Genomic DNA, 14,102 nt, shown 5'->3' on the forward strand with positions numbered 1-14,102 from the left:
ACCTGACCTTTGATGACCTTATAGCCTTTTTTAATCTCTTTTCCTAACAACACATTATAGAAGATACATACATGGTGTAGTATTAAATTGTCTATGTGGAAGAGATTAGGCCTCTTTAATTTATTCAGTGTTATAATCAGTGAGTACATTTCTATAGATAGTATAACAAAGGATTTAATGTATTCTATTCATGTATTCTACTTGGACATGTTCAATAGAATAAATTATGGTTTGTTATGAAACACACATCTCAGTTACTAGGATACAGTAAACACTAAACAAAAAATAAATAGGGCTAAAATGACTTACTAAAATGGTTTAAAAACACTTTGTATGTAGATTGAGGCATGGAAATCATGCATTTAGAGAACATTTGCCAAAAATCATCCAAGATGGCCGATATGGCACAAAATCAAAATTGCACTAAGTCCAGGTGAACTTTTTTTTCACAACCAAAAATGTTATTGGGTTTAATATGACCAATTAGTAGGTGTATGCAAACAAAATCTTAAGTTTCATTGAAGCTCATCGACTCATTCTCAACAATAGTAGGTTATCCACTTCACTCATGTGTGACTTCTAACAAAAGGCGCTGGCCAATTCAATGCATGACCTCGGAGTTACATGCATGACTTTCGCGGGCTATTTTGAAACAGTTATGGTTGCAAATTCAGGTACTTCTTTTGAAAGTTCTAAACAAGGTAATAGCCAGCAGCAAGTTGTAGATGGTATAGGCCTAAATATAAGAAAACGTTTAGGGTTGGAATCAGGTGAAAAATACATCGAATGAGCACGAAACTTCACATTTATGTTCAGAAAGGTGTCTTCTTAACATGATTCGAAAGGAGTATGGAAATTCCAAAGGGAAGCTGGTAATTTAATTTGTAACTCGAGATCTACTTGTTCAATTTGTTAACCTTTTTACAGAGGGTATGATAGAGGTATTACTGGCAACTCTGCCAAATTACAGCTCAGTAGGCCAAGGTTTTCACCTGATCTTATTGATCTGAATATTGTGTGCCATTCTTGAGCAGTGCTGAACTCAGCCACTGGCAATTAAGCGCACAGTGGCGATGGACCAATTTTGACTCGCACTTACAGGAAAACAAAATAAGTTATGTTGCTGCAATTTGCAGGATAGTTACAAAATATAATTGGCATTAACTTCCCCATTTTTGGCTCCAAGCTTGCTTGACGAGCCATCGTGATCGCGCTAAGTGGGCGTGTATTTTGCTTCATTTTTCGCCACTTCCGATGGTGCTTTTTTATGCTAAGGTTATTTCTGTGTGCGATATGTGCTTTTAAAATTGAGTTCTAACTTTCTAAAAGTTATTTTTCAATCGATTGCACTCCATATTGGGTTGAAATGAGGTGGGGAAAGTAGTTATTTTATGAAAGAAAAGTTCGAAATCGTCATGAGAAACGAGCAATTTCAATCGCTTTGCTTGGTTCCCTGTGTGTGCTAGAGATTATTTTGGTCTGTATAATTTAAGTTGTGAGAAGATGACGGAAATAGACGGATTGCACTATTTTTCTTTGGCAAGTCAAGTGCACCTGTTATCTGAACACGGACCAAAAAAGTCATGCAAGCTGTTCGTATTTCATCACGCTCTTTGTAGATTTAATTGTTAGAATATAGTTAAAAACAGTAAATTAAACCATATTGTGGACATGATTCTGAGGAAAAATTATATTTTCAATGGGATTTACCCCTCTTCGCAAAATTGAAAAATTTTCGTATTTTCTATAGCAAAAACAGTCTAAATAAATGATGTTCCACTTTGCCCAACAATTTTATACTTCAGAATATCAAAGATTAATATGTTTTCTCCTGAAAAACAACATAGTTTTTAGGCCAGGACTTCTTAAGAAATTCAAGACCACGGTTTATTTGGTCGATGTTACATCGACTGTGCCGACTAATCTCGCCATTTTCGACTGTTTATTTTGGTTTCACCACACAAGGGTCATGACCTTACGGCGCATTGATTGATCATGTTGATTCTAATTGGACGGTCCCAAGGTCATCACAGTTATGAATGAATAATTCATAAGGGGGGTGGCAGAAATAGAAAAGTTGAAATAAAATGTACATTTTTATTGAATTAAAATGTGACTGAAATTAGTGGTTTCAGAAATCATTGATCATGTTGATTGAAAGTTGCCAAGTTTAATGTTTTACTCTAGCTGTACAATATTAATCATGAACTAAGTTTTTGAGAGAAATCAAAAGGAATGTCAAGCAATCAATGACAGCCCGGGGGGGGAATCACTTTAAAAAAAATATTCCCCAATCAGAAAAAAGTTACAAAAAAAAATTATTTGACCCGATTGCTTCCGGAAATTAGTAACAACTGTCGTATGGGCATGAAACTGGGGTGGGTACAGTCAACATTTGGAGTAAAATTTTGGAAGGTCAATTCGGGGTCACCAGGGGTCATCTGAGGTCAAATTAGTAAAACTACTATGGGTATGAAACTTGGTGGGTACCGTCAACATTTATAGCCAAATTTTTGAAGGTCATTTCGGGGTCACCAGGGGTCATCTGAGGTCAAATTAGTAAAAACTGTCGGATGGGCATGAAACTTGGTAGCTACAGTCAACATTTGGAGTCAAATTTTTGAAAGGTCATTTTGGGGTCATCTGAGGTCAAATTAGTAAAAACTGTCGTATGGGCATGAAACTTGGTGGGTACCGTCAACATTTATAGCCAAATTTTGTGAAGGTCATTTCAGGGTCACCAGGGGTCATCTGAGGTCAAATTAGTAAAAACTGTCGGATGGGCATGAAACTTGGTAGCTACAGTCAACATTTGGAGTCAAATTTTTGAAAGGTCATTTTGGGGTCACCAGGGGTCATCTGAGGTCAAATTAGTAAAAACTGTCGTATGGGCATGAAACTTGCCCGTACAGTTAGAGCCAAATTTTGGGAAGGTCATTTCGGGGTCACCAGGGGTCATTTGAGGTCAAATTAGTAAAAACTGTCGTATGGGCATGAAACTTGGTGGGTACAGTCAACATTTAGAGCCAAATTTGGGGAAGGTCATTTCAGGGTCACCAGGGGTCATCTGAGGTCAAATTAGTAGAAACTGTCAAAAGGGCATGAAACTTGGTGGATACAGTCAACATTTGGAGTCAAAATTTTTGAAAGCCATTTCAGGGTCACCAGGGGTCATCTGAGGTCAAATTAGTAAAACTGTTGGATGGGCATGACATTTGGTGGGTACAGTCACCATTTAGAGCCCAATTTTTGGGAGGTCATTTCAGGGTCACCTGAGGTCATCCAGGGGTCATTTGAGGTCAAATTAGTAAAAACTGTTATATGTGCTTGAAACTTGTTAAGTACAGTCAACATTTAGAGTCAAATTTTTGGAAGGTCATTTCAGGGTCACCATGGGCCATCTGAGGTCAAATTAGTAACAATTGTCGTATGGGCATGAAACTTGGTGGGTACCAGAATGGTCGTCTGCAGATCCGTCGGATAACGCCTTTTCAATGGGAAATGAACTTTGCTGCTTGGATGATGTCACAATGAGGTTAGCATTTATTCCGTATTGAAAAGCGTGTTCGACGGATCTGCACTCGACAGCCCTCGTACAGTCAACATTTGGAGTAAAATTTGTGGAAGGTCATTTCGGGTCACCAGGGGTCATCTAAGGTCAAATTAGTAAAAGATACAGTCAACATTTATAGCCAAATTTTGGGAAGGTCATTTTGGGGTCACCAGGGGTCATCTGAGGTCAAATTAGTAAAAACTGTTGTATGGGCATGAAACATGGTGATACCGTCAACATTTGGATTCAAATTTTGGAAGGTCATTTTGGGGTCACCAGGGTCATTTGAGGTCAAATTTATAACAACTGTCGGATGGGCATGAAACTTGGTGGGTACAGTCAACATTTGGAGTCAAATTTTTGGAAGGTCATTTTGGGGTCACTAGGGGTCATTTGAGGTCAAATTAGTAAAAACTGTCGGATGCGCATTAAACTTGGTGGGTACAGTCAACATTTGGAGTTAAATTTTGGGAAGGTCATTTCAGGGTCACCTGAGGTTATGCAGGGATCATTTAAAGTCAAATTAGTAAAAACTGTTATATGGGCATGAAACATGGTAGGTACAGTCAACATTTAGAGCCAAATGTTTGAAAGGTCATTCCAGGGTCACCATGGGTCATCTGAGGTCAATTTAGTAACAGTTGTCATATGGGTGTGAAACTGTGTGAGTACAGTCAACATTTGGAGTCAAATTTGTGGAAGGTCATTTTGGGTCACCAGGGGTCATCTGAGGTCAAATTAGTAAAAAAATTTGGACGGGCATGAAACTTGGTGGATGCAGTCAACATTTGCAGTCACATTTTTGGAAGGTCATTTTGGGGTCACCAGGGGTTATCTGAGGTCAAATGAGTAAAAACTGTTGGATAGGCATGAAACCTGGTGGGTACAGTCACTATTTAGAGCCAAAGTTTTGGAAGGCCATTTCAGGGTCACCTTGGGTCAACTGAGATCAAATTAGTATAAACTGTCGTATAGGTATTAAACTTGGTGGGTATAGTCACTAATTAATTATAGCCAAAACCTTATTCAGACAACACTATTCTTGACATTGGCTTATGTATTTTGATACATTTTGATCAGTTTCGGTCCATTTGGACCCATTTCTATCCAATTCCACCAGATTCGATCCATGTCGCTAAATAGTAATTCCCTAAATTGATTGATGTATTCTTGTATGCTCTGCAAATGAGATAGCTACCAACCAACCAGATGTACCCATTGAATGTGATCTGTGAAATCCCGACCGATCGACCCAATTGTTAAAATTCAATTGAGGGCAAGCAAACAATTTTTTTTTCTTGGCCTAATTTTAGGTTTGGAAATAGGAGGGTGGTCAAGGATGGTAACATTACATGTATACAGTATACCTGTGCCTCCTCCGGGGTGTATTTATTTTCAAGATGTAAATACTTACTACAAAAAGTACATGGTCAATGCTAGGCCTCTTTCCCCAGTCACTGTCCCAACATTTCCTCATCAGATCAGCTATTGCTTTGGGACAGTCATCTGGAATTGGTAGTCGCTGATTCTCATGGCATACTCTCCATGCTATGACCTGAGGCTCTAACCCTTTATGAGGGAAGTCTGTTGTCCACAATTCCCACCCCACTACACCAAAAGAGAAGATATCATAATTGGGAGAAAGTTTCTGATCTTTATAGAGCTCTGGAGCCATCCATGGATATGATGCTGTTACTGTTGCATTACTCATTGTAATGTCAATTTCCTTAGCTATACCAAAGTCACTCAATTTAAGGATATTTCCATCACTTATCAGGTAGTTGGGCGACTTAATGTCTTTATGGACCACACCCTTCTCTCGCAAATACTGAATAGGAAGAACAGCTTGCTTCATCCAATCCAGGAACTGAGTAAAAGGTAATCGCTTCATCGTAAATGTATCTAGATATTGTCTTAAAGTGCCTCCTGAGCAGAGTTCCAAAATCAGGTAAAAATCAGGTGCTTCATCAACTACTCCAAAGAGCTTTATGATGTGGGAATGGTCAAGTTTAGACATGATATCTAGTTCTCCAGTCTCTATGTTATTGAGTTTCTTCACAGCAACTTCTTGAGTTCTTCTTGGTGTAAAGAGCTGCATCCATATACCTGTTCTTGCGGTTGCTAGCGTCCATATTGCATGGTATACGGTACTGAAGCCTCCTCTACCAAGCACACGTCCAAACTGGAGTTCAGTTCTTTTCACGTTAGCATATGGCATGGTGGATCAAGTTGAGCAAGATCTGTCAACATAATAAAGATTGATTCTACTTAGAGGATCATTCTTTGGTACTCATGTTTGTGACAAAATGGTGGAAATTGAACTTATTTTTGCTCTGTTCTAATAAAGACTGCACAAAAAGTAACGCAGCTGTTATAAAGAGTGAACAAATTAAATGGTCATCCGGTCATCCTGAAGCCCAGATTTGCTGGCGGATGACCAGAAATTCACTGCAGGTTATCCGTCGGATGCCCATACTTTATAAAAAATACTTTTTTAATATTTTCCCTTTAGGAGTATTACTTGACCTAGCAGGCATTGAGTTTTATGGCGTGCGAGTGCGATTCGCACGCGCCGCACGCCTGAAAATGCGCCGAGGGGTGCGATTTTTCGCACGCCTAAAAAAATTGATTGGATTTAGAATGTCCCTGGAACTTAAGAATGTCCCTGAAAAATGTTTAGAAAAAAAAATTACAAAAGATTTAAAAATTATTAATTCATGTTCAAAATAGGCAAATTTATAATTGATGTTCACATTGCAACCTATTTATGATGTAAAGAAGCATACAAAACAAATGCATTTGAAAATCATTCATAGATTATTATGTGAACATAAGTTACTTAATTTGCCTATTTTAAACAAGAATTTATAATTTTTTTAAATCTTTTGTAATTTTTTTGTATTTTTTATTAAATTAATTACAAATGACACTAGCAATTAGTCCAAGGTCCAGGGACATTCTAAATCCAGGGGGAATATAAAAATGTAAAATAACAAAATTAAAAAATTACGGTAGAGTGTGATATGAACACAATATACAACTTTGCCCTTTGTGCATACCAACTTGTAAAATAATTTTTTTGTTGTTATTGTATTTTTCAATTAACCACGAATGATACAAGCAAAGTTATCACCAAAGCAAATTTACAGCTAAAAGACATCTTTGCAGAATGCACCGTTCATTACCCCAGAGCTTAACCGTGGCCAATTAAAAAAAGTACATGTAGTCACAATATTGCTAAGTTTTAACTGAAAATGAAATCATAGTCATACACCAGTTTTGAAAAAAGCACACCTTGATTTATTTAGGTGTGCGATTTGCAGCACACCTAAGAGCACACCTCGGGTTATCCAGGCGTGCGATTTACAGCACACCTGTCACTTCGCAAAACTCAATGCCTGACCTAGTGCTAATTGCTAGCATCATTCATGGTTGATTTTTAACAAAATGTGTTTTTATATGCAAAGTTCTAATTTAAGTTAACTTTTAAAAAATAAAAATTTCAAATAATATATGGATGACCAAATATTTTGGCGGATGACCAGATTTCATGACCTGGTCATCCGCTGGATGACCTGATTTTTTTTCTTAATTTGCACACTGGTTATAAATACTTCTACAGCTTCAGAACTAATAATATTTACGCACGCATTTGTCCAATTTCGTTTAATATTAATTGTTATTTGTGAAGAAAAATTTTAATACCGGAATTTAAAAGTTGCAGCTATTTGTATTGATTTGAAGTCAGCGTGAAGATAATGGTGGGTTTTACGTGCTACAATGCTTGTATAATAATCATTGATCGCTCTAAACTGCAACTTTTAAATTCTGGTGTTTTTTTAAAGCACTACTGTGTTGTTGATATTTGATAATGATATTAAGGGGGTACTACACCCCTGCCCAATTTTTTGCCTATTTTTGCATTTTTCTCCAAAATTATAGCGCATTGGGGACAAGTAAGATATACATATTATAGGGGCAAGGACTACAACAACTGCACTGAAAATTTTATTTCAGCACAGACAACAGTTGTGGAGTTACAGTCAAAAATGAGGGAAAACCAATATTTGATCAATAAATCAATAACTACTTGCCTTGAGTTGCTGAATTTTCAGTGCAGTAGTTGTAGTCCTTGCCCTATAATATACATATCTTACTTGTCACCAATGTGCGATAATTTTTGAGAAAAGTGCAAAAACAGGCACAAAATTTGCCATTGTAGTACCCCCTTAAAAAACCCATTTTAATACCAGGTATATCTCGAACTAAGAGCTGGTGAAGATTTTAAAATTATTGTCACTAATTTAAAAGTGTATTCACACAATTCTAAATAATGCAATCATTAAACCAGAAAATGGCCCCCTAAATGTCAATTGTTGAGGTTCGAAAAGAGATCCTAAGTGTCGATACAGCCAAAAATGGCTCCCTACATATTCATAGCCAAAATGGACCGCTATACGGCATCAACAAAGTCGACTCTTCTCTATTCTTAATGGGGATGTATAGCACTTTTATATTCGAGTGATCCCCCGGGGGTAAATATGGTGATTTTCTTAATTTATTGATCTTAGTTTTATATGCGAATAAAGTATACAACAATATCCCAAGGGTATTTCCATAATTTGACCTGTTTTTCCAATGGGTAAGAGACCATTTTCTTCCATAACTTCCAAAAGTTCTTTTTTTTTTATTACCAAAAAATAGATAATTACACAGCGAATTTGCAAATTCGCTGTGTTCTGTCTTTTGCCAATTCTTTCTTTCTTCTTCTTCTTCTTTCTGGCAACCAGCTCTAGCTCCGCAAGGCATTGACAGATTTCAACCATACTTGACCCAAATGACCACTGGGCTAGTCCAAAACTTCCATTTGACTTTGACCTGGCTGTGACCTTTGACCTAGCTACAATGGTCAAAAACATGATTTTTCGTCTTCTTTCTGGCAAAATGTGACATTTTGTGTGACTTGCCACGTTTCGCCCTAGCTCTGTTATGCTTTGACCGATTTTGACCATTATTATGTTTTGATGGATCCAAGTTGTGATAATATTGGATCCAAAACATAATGATGATAAAATTGGATGCTTTACGCCCAATATTTAGTGGTCTCGCTATGAGTTTTAAAATATTGGACTCGACTACGTCTCGTCCAATATTTTAAAAATCATAGCTCGACCAATAAATATGGGCTCAACCGATCCAATTTTATATCATACTTGGTCACAAACACCGCTGACCATGTCCCCACATCACATGTGACATGACATTGAACTCCATTTGACCGTTGACCTGCTCACAATGGCAAAAATGCGATTTTTACTCTAAAAATGTGTCTTCCACAAATAACATGTGATGGTGACATGCTTAGGTCATGTGACTTGACTTTGGTCGGTGTCTATAGGGTGTTCACAGATAAGGGGTCAAAGGTCATTAAGGGGGTCATTTCCGGTCTGAAAGCTAAAAATATTCAAAAAATCACTGTTTTTACTAATTACATAGCAGAGTGTTGTCATCAGCATACATGCATTGCTACCAACTAGGGTCTTTGGGTGTCTACAGTTTCGGGGTCGTCGCTTCTGGTCAAAAACCAAAAATCATCAAATATGTTCCATTTTTTTTATCTCAAAACGTAACCAGACCAGAGTGACATAAACTTCATATATGCATTAGTGTTACCCGATGTATGCACGGTATTTTTTTTTTTGGTCAAAGGTCATTTAGACGTCATTTCGGTTTTAAGCTAAATAACTTCAAGAATTTTTATCTCCATAACTAAGCATAGTAGATTTTTTAAATTTAAACTGTAACAATGCATTTTCTCTTCAGTATATGAGGTTTTTTTTTATATTGGGGTCAAAGGTCATTAAGGAGGTCAAAATGTCTAATTGACCTTTTCGGTAAATCCCATAACCCTTTGCGAGTACACCTGAGAAACTCGTCATTTGACGTCACGCCGACTTGCAATGCGCAGTAATGATGTTCGATAAACGATGTGCGCATCGGCGCGGAGCGGCGTGGCGCAGAATGACGAGTTCTTAGGTGTACTCGCAAAGGCTTATGGGATTTACCGAAAAGGTGAATTTGCACAAAAAAATTATAAAGTTAGGAGCCATTGGCTCCTCAATCAGGTTTTGCACCGTACAGCACTGGCTGTGTACCCAGATTCTATTGACTCTAGTTTTCAGTATATCCAAAATGTGCCCCCATGTAAAAAACAAACAAAGAAATACAATCATTTTAAAAATGTAGGCACTATATAGCAATGGTCCAAATCTTTCTACGAGGCACCTCCCTAGCCAAATGAATACTGCCCTCTCCCACCCCAAGTAGAAGGGTGACCTGATTGACAACCTCATTCTCCCATACATGTATGACCCCATCAAAATTTAGATGTTGGCATCTGTGAAGCCGTTTGGGAGTGGGGCTGTTATTGATGCAAAAATGTAATGAATATTACAGCCACACATTTTAAATGTATTGTTATGAAAGAAAATAGATTTTATAGAAAGCTACTAGGGAACCGTTCACAAACACTTGTAAGGGGGGGCCTGATGCAAAAAATTTTTATCGCAAACATTTTTCGGCCCCCCCCCCCTTACAGACCTCGAAAATTTCAGGGCCCCCCTTTTTCCAGAAAAATTTGTGGTCATTTTTTTCAGGGCCCCCCCTTAGGAGGGTCAAAATTTTCAGGGCCCCCTTTTTGCATCAGGCCCCCCTTACAAGTGTTTGTGAACGGTCCCTAGTGCAGTTTTACAAATATTCACCTGTTATTCAAAATTCTGAAGTCTTCTGATCACCCTTGTTTGTACATGTAGAGGTTGTGTTTTCCAATATCTGTGGTTTCGCAAATATATTAAATGCGTCATCAAAATGGTGCCTGCCGTAGTCTGATTCTGGGTTTTTCCCTTGACACATACACATATAACCATTATGATAGGTGATTATTATATTAATACAGCCGGTTTTATTTACTCATATTTCTTATCTTTATTGTGATATGTGTTGCGATTTGATCCAACAAGGACAAAGGTGGCAATTGTGAAATAAAGGTATAGGCAAAAATAGGGAGAAACAAACAATGAAATATTTTACAAAATTGGTATTGTCATTTGTAAAAGGTTATAATTTTAACCAGTTGTGCCAGAGATATTATATATAGATTTCAGTAAATGCATGTGCTTGTTACATTTGATAATGACTTTTTTTCCTTTCAAAATTATATCTTTTGACCCGATTGAATTAGATTTGTCACATTTTGACATACATGTAAATTATAATAAATTAATTGTGCGAGTGAAATTTTTGCTGAATCAATTCAGACCTGTAAATACTAGTAACTGCATAATGTTGTGTTTTATGGCAGTGTATTACCCAGGCTTTTATGATATGTTTTCAAATTGCTGTATTATTTGTATAAAACTATAATCATATTTTACCAAAAATTTTGGAAAAGTGAACATTTTTATATGTATGACGGTGCTAGCATACTTTTATAGGCAACACTAATCTGTCATCTGTAGAAGTATATACTGCTCTCAAAGTTCATTACCGGTTTTAAATTTATTATTTGCTAACAATAATTATGTACCCTCAAATTTTCATATGTCCCTTAAATCCTCATAATGTTGTTTTTTTCTGGTATGTCAATGTAGTGCTCACCAATCTGTAAATAGTGAAAGTGGCTGTATTGCAATGACTATGTGTCAAAATAATTTTAATTTAAAAGGGAAAAAGAGCAAGAACCATTTTTCAATTAATGTGTTCATTAAATTTATAGAGGCTTATACAATTACACAATTGAAACAATGTTGAGGGCCTAGTTCACAATTTCAGATACAGTAAAGTTTACGGCCATAATGCGCAAATATTAAGATTACGGAGGGTCAATATGAGGATGGGGATTCTAATTAATTGTATTACAAGTTGATGAAAAATGTCTTGGGAACAAATTAACCCCAATATTTGACCTAATATTGCCCTGTGTGCTTGCTTATTTTTAAGGGAACGCTTGTAGTATACTTTGTTATGTCCCCTTGAATTTACTCAAAAGAAGGGCAAGTAATTAGCAAGAGTGTGGGTGTGCCACTCCCAGAACAATCTTAAAACCTGAGGAAAATAAATCTGGAGCAGTGAAAGTTTCTTTTGCAGATCCAATAAGCTGATACTCATTCATATTTCAATTCCTGTCACCTGGGAATCTTGTTCCCTCTAGTCTGGTGTTTCTAGATGTTTTTAGAACCAGCAACATTTTTGTCTGGTGGTTTTTAAATCATCTAGAAACACCAGACTAGAGGGAACAAGATTCCTGACAGGTATTGAAATATTTCTGAGTGAGTATTGGATCAGAAAAAGGACCTTTCACAATAAATGAACTAAACTGGCCTCAAAAAGAAACTTATAATTGTTCGCAAGGTCATATCTTAAAATCCTCTCCATAAAAATGAACAAATTTTGCTCACAGGACGGCGACCACCCACATCTCCACTCACACGTCAGTAACCAAGCAGTTGTCCAACTGACACAACAGCAAAATGCACTGACATGGAACACCTTCCTGGACAAAACTTCACAGCCAAACAGATTTCTTTTGTTGGGTTCCAATTATTCGCCTGTGAATGTGGTCCCGGAAGCTGTTCTTTTTTGTTTAGAGTAGAGTATTGAAGTTATCCTGTGTGTAATTTTTGTTCATGTACAGGCGAATAATTTGAACCCAGCCAAAGAAATCTGTTGGGTTGTGAATTTTGGTCGAGGAAGGTGTTCCATGTCAGTGCATTTTGCTGTTGTGTCAGTTGGACAACTGCTTGGTTACTGACATGTGTTTAGAGTAGAGTATTGAAGTAATCCTGTGTGCAATTTTTGTTCATTTTTATGGAGAGGATTTTTAGATATGACCTTGTGAAAAATTATAAGTTTCTTTTTGAGGCCAGTTTATGAACGATCCTGATGAATATTGTCAAGAGTTAAATCTAGAGCAGTTTAAAAAATGCAAATCATAGACATCTATTGATTACAGAAATCAATGCTCAAAAAGATATGCATGTGCCTGGGAAAATAATGGTGGCAGAGAAGGGTGACTGTTGCAATTTTGTATTGTGCACTTTTCCTGGAACAATTAGCCCTACTTATTAATGGTAAGGCAAACGTACTTTTTATCTGTTTTTAAATTCATCTATTATTAAATCCCAATATCACATTGTTGCTTTTTTCTGACCAGATTGCCGGGCAGTGTGCCATCCAGACTGCAAGGAGACTGTGCCGCTTCCCTGCATCCCTGTAGCGGGAACACCCAACAGGAGGCCACCGAACCAACTAGAGGATTTTGTTCCCTCCACGGCACCACAGATCCCTTCCCTTGTCATCCAGTGTGTGGAGGAGATTGAAGCTAGAGGCATGAGAGAAGAGGGACTGTACAGGTTGTCTGGATCTGACAAACAAGTGAGGGAGTTGAAGGAGAAGATGGTGATGGGCAAAGATGTGAAACTGGTAAGTCCTCTCAATATAGTGGAGTAGGAGAAAATGTTGTTTAACCCTGGTGGTAAACAGTACTACAGAATGCTACTCTACAAGTGCCTACAACACAAAGCATCTCGTGTGATGTGATTGCGTAATCATCTGAAATCACATAGGCAGAAAACTGTTGGCTGGCCAATGGTCACACATGTGGTTTGCTATCGCCGGTCGAATACTCCGCACCCGAGGCAGAGCTGCCAACTCTCCCTCTTTTCGTAGGAGACTCCCTACTTTTAACCCTTCAGAACCCTTAATTTTTGGTCATCTCCCTGAAAAGGAAATGGTTTTGCCCATTAAGTTGTACACATTTTGACAAATCTCCCTGATTGCAACAGGAAATCTCCCTTTTTTCAAGATTCAAATATTGGCAGCTCTGCCGAGGGGTCGATTGTTCAAAACCGCAAAGGAGAAGAAAACTTTTCTCATTTTTTTTCTTCTGTGCTTCTTTCCTTTCCCTGCTCTAAAAAGCTGTTAGGCTTTCAGGGTTGATTAAGCATAACTTTCCTTTCATCGGGGGCCTTAATGAACCCTAACAGTACACTATAAAATACTACTCTAAAAAGCGCCTGCAACACCAAGCATCCCACATGATTCGTGATGCGAATGCGTAATCATTGGAAATCGGTAATAAACGAAACTGTTGGCTGGGCAATATTAATGGTCACACCTGTGGCTTCAGGCTTTCTATCGCCAGTCTAAAGGTCGGTGGTTCAAAACCAGGTAGAAAAGTCTTTCTTCATCCTTCTTTCCTTCCCATTCAGCAAAAAGCAGTTAGCCTGTTAGGGTTAAGGAAAGAAATGGTACCAAAAGTTCTTTATTTTTTACCAGGAACTCAACATCTGATTGTCTAAGTATGAATTTCAAATGTGAAGTTACCAGAATGGTAGACTCCATTTTAAATTCACACTCCCTGTGTGTAAGATTAAGGTCATGTCTTCCACAGGGGGTGTATGGATTTCAACTGGAATAGCCCATTGTTCTTTGAGAGTAAACAAGAACCAATTATTAATTTCTTCCCTTCATTGATCTTGACACTGGTTCT

General features: G+C 37.6%; 1 protein-coding gene across 1 annotated transcript in view; it reads left to right on the forward strand.

Annotated features, from left to right (window-relative positions):
- Positions 1–14,102, forward strand: part of LOC140161717 (rac GTPase-activating protein 1-like) — a 62,196-nt gene that overhangs the window by 24,640 nt on the left and 23,454 nt on the right. The window contains exon 11 of the mRNA XM_072185017.1: positions 12,765–13,033. Coding sequence (XP_072041118.1) covers positions 12,765–13,033 — 269 coding nt within the window. The remainder of the gene's footprint in view (positions 1–12,764; positions 13,034–14,102) is intronic.

This window comes from Amphiura filiformis, chromosome 10 (assembly GCF_039555335.1).
Source record: "Amphiura filiformis chromosome 10, Afil_fr2py, whole genome shotgun sequence".
Classification (NCBI taxonomy): domain Eukaryota; kingdom Metazoa; phylum Echinodermata; class Ophiuroidea; order Amphilepidida; family Amphiuridae; genus Amphiura; species Amphiura filiformis.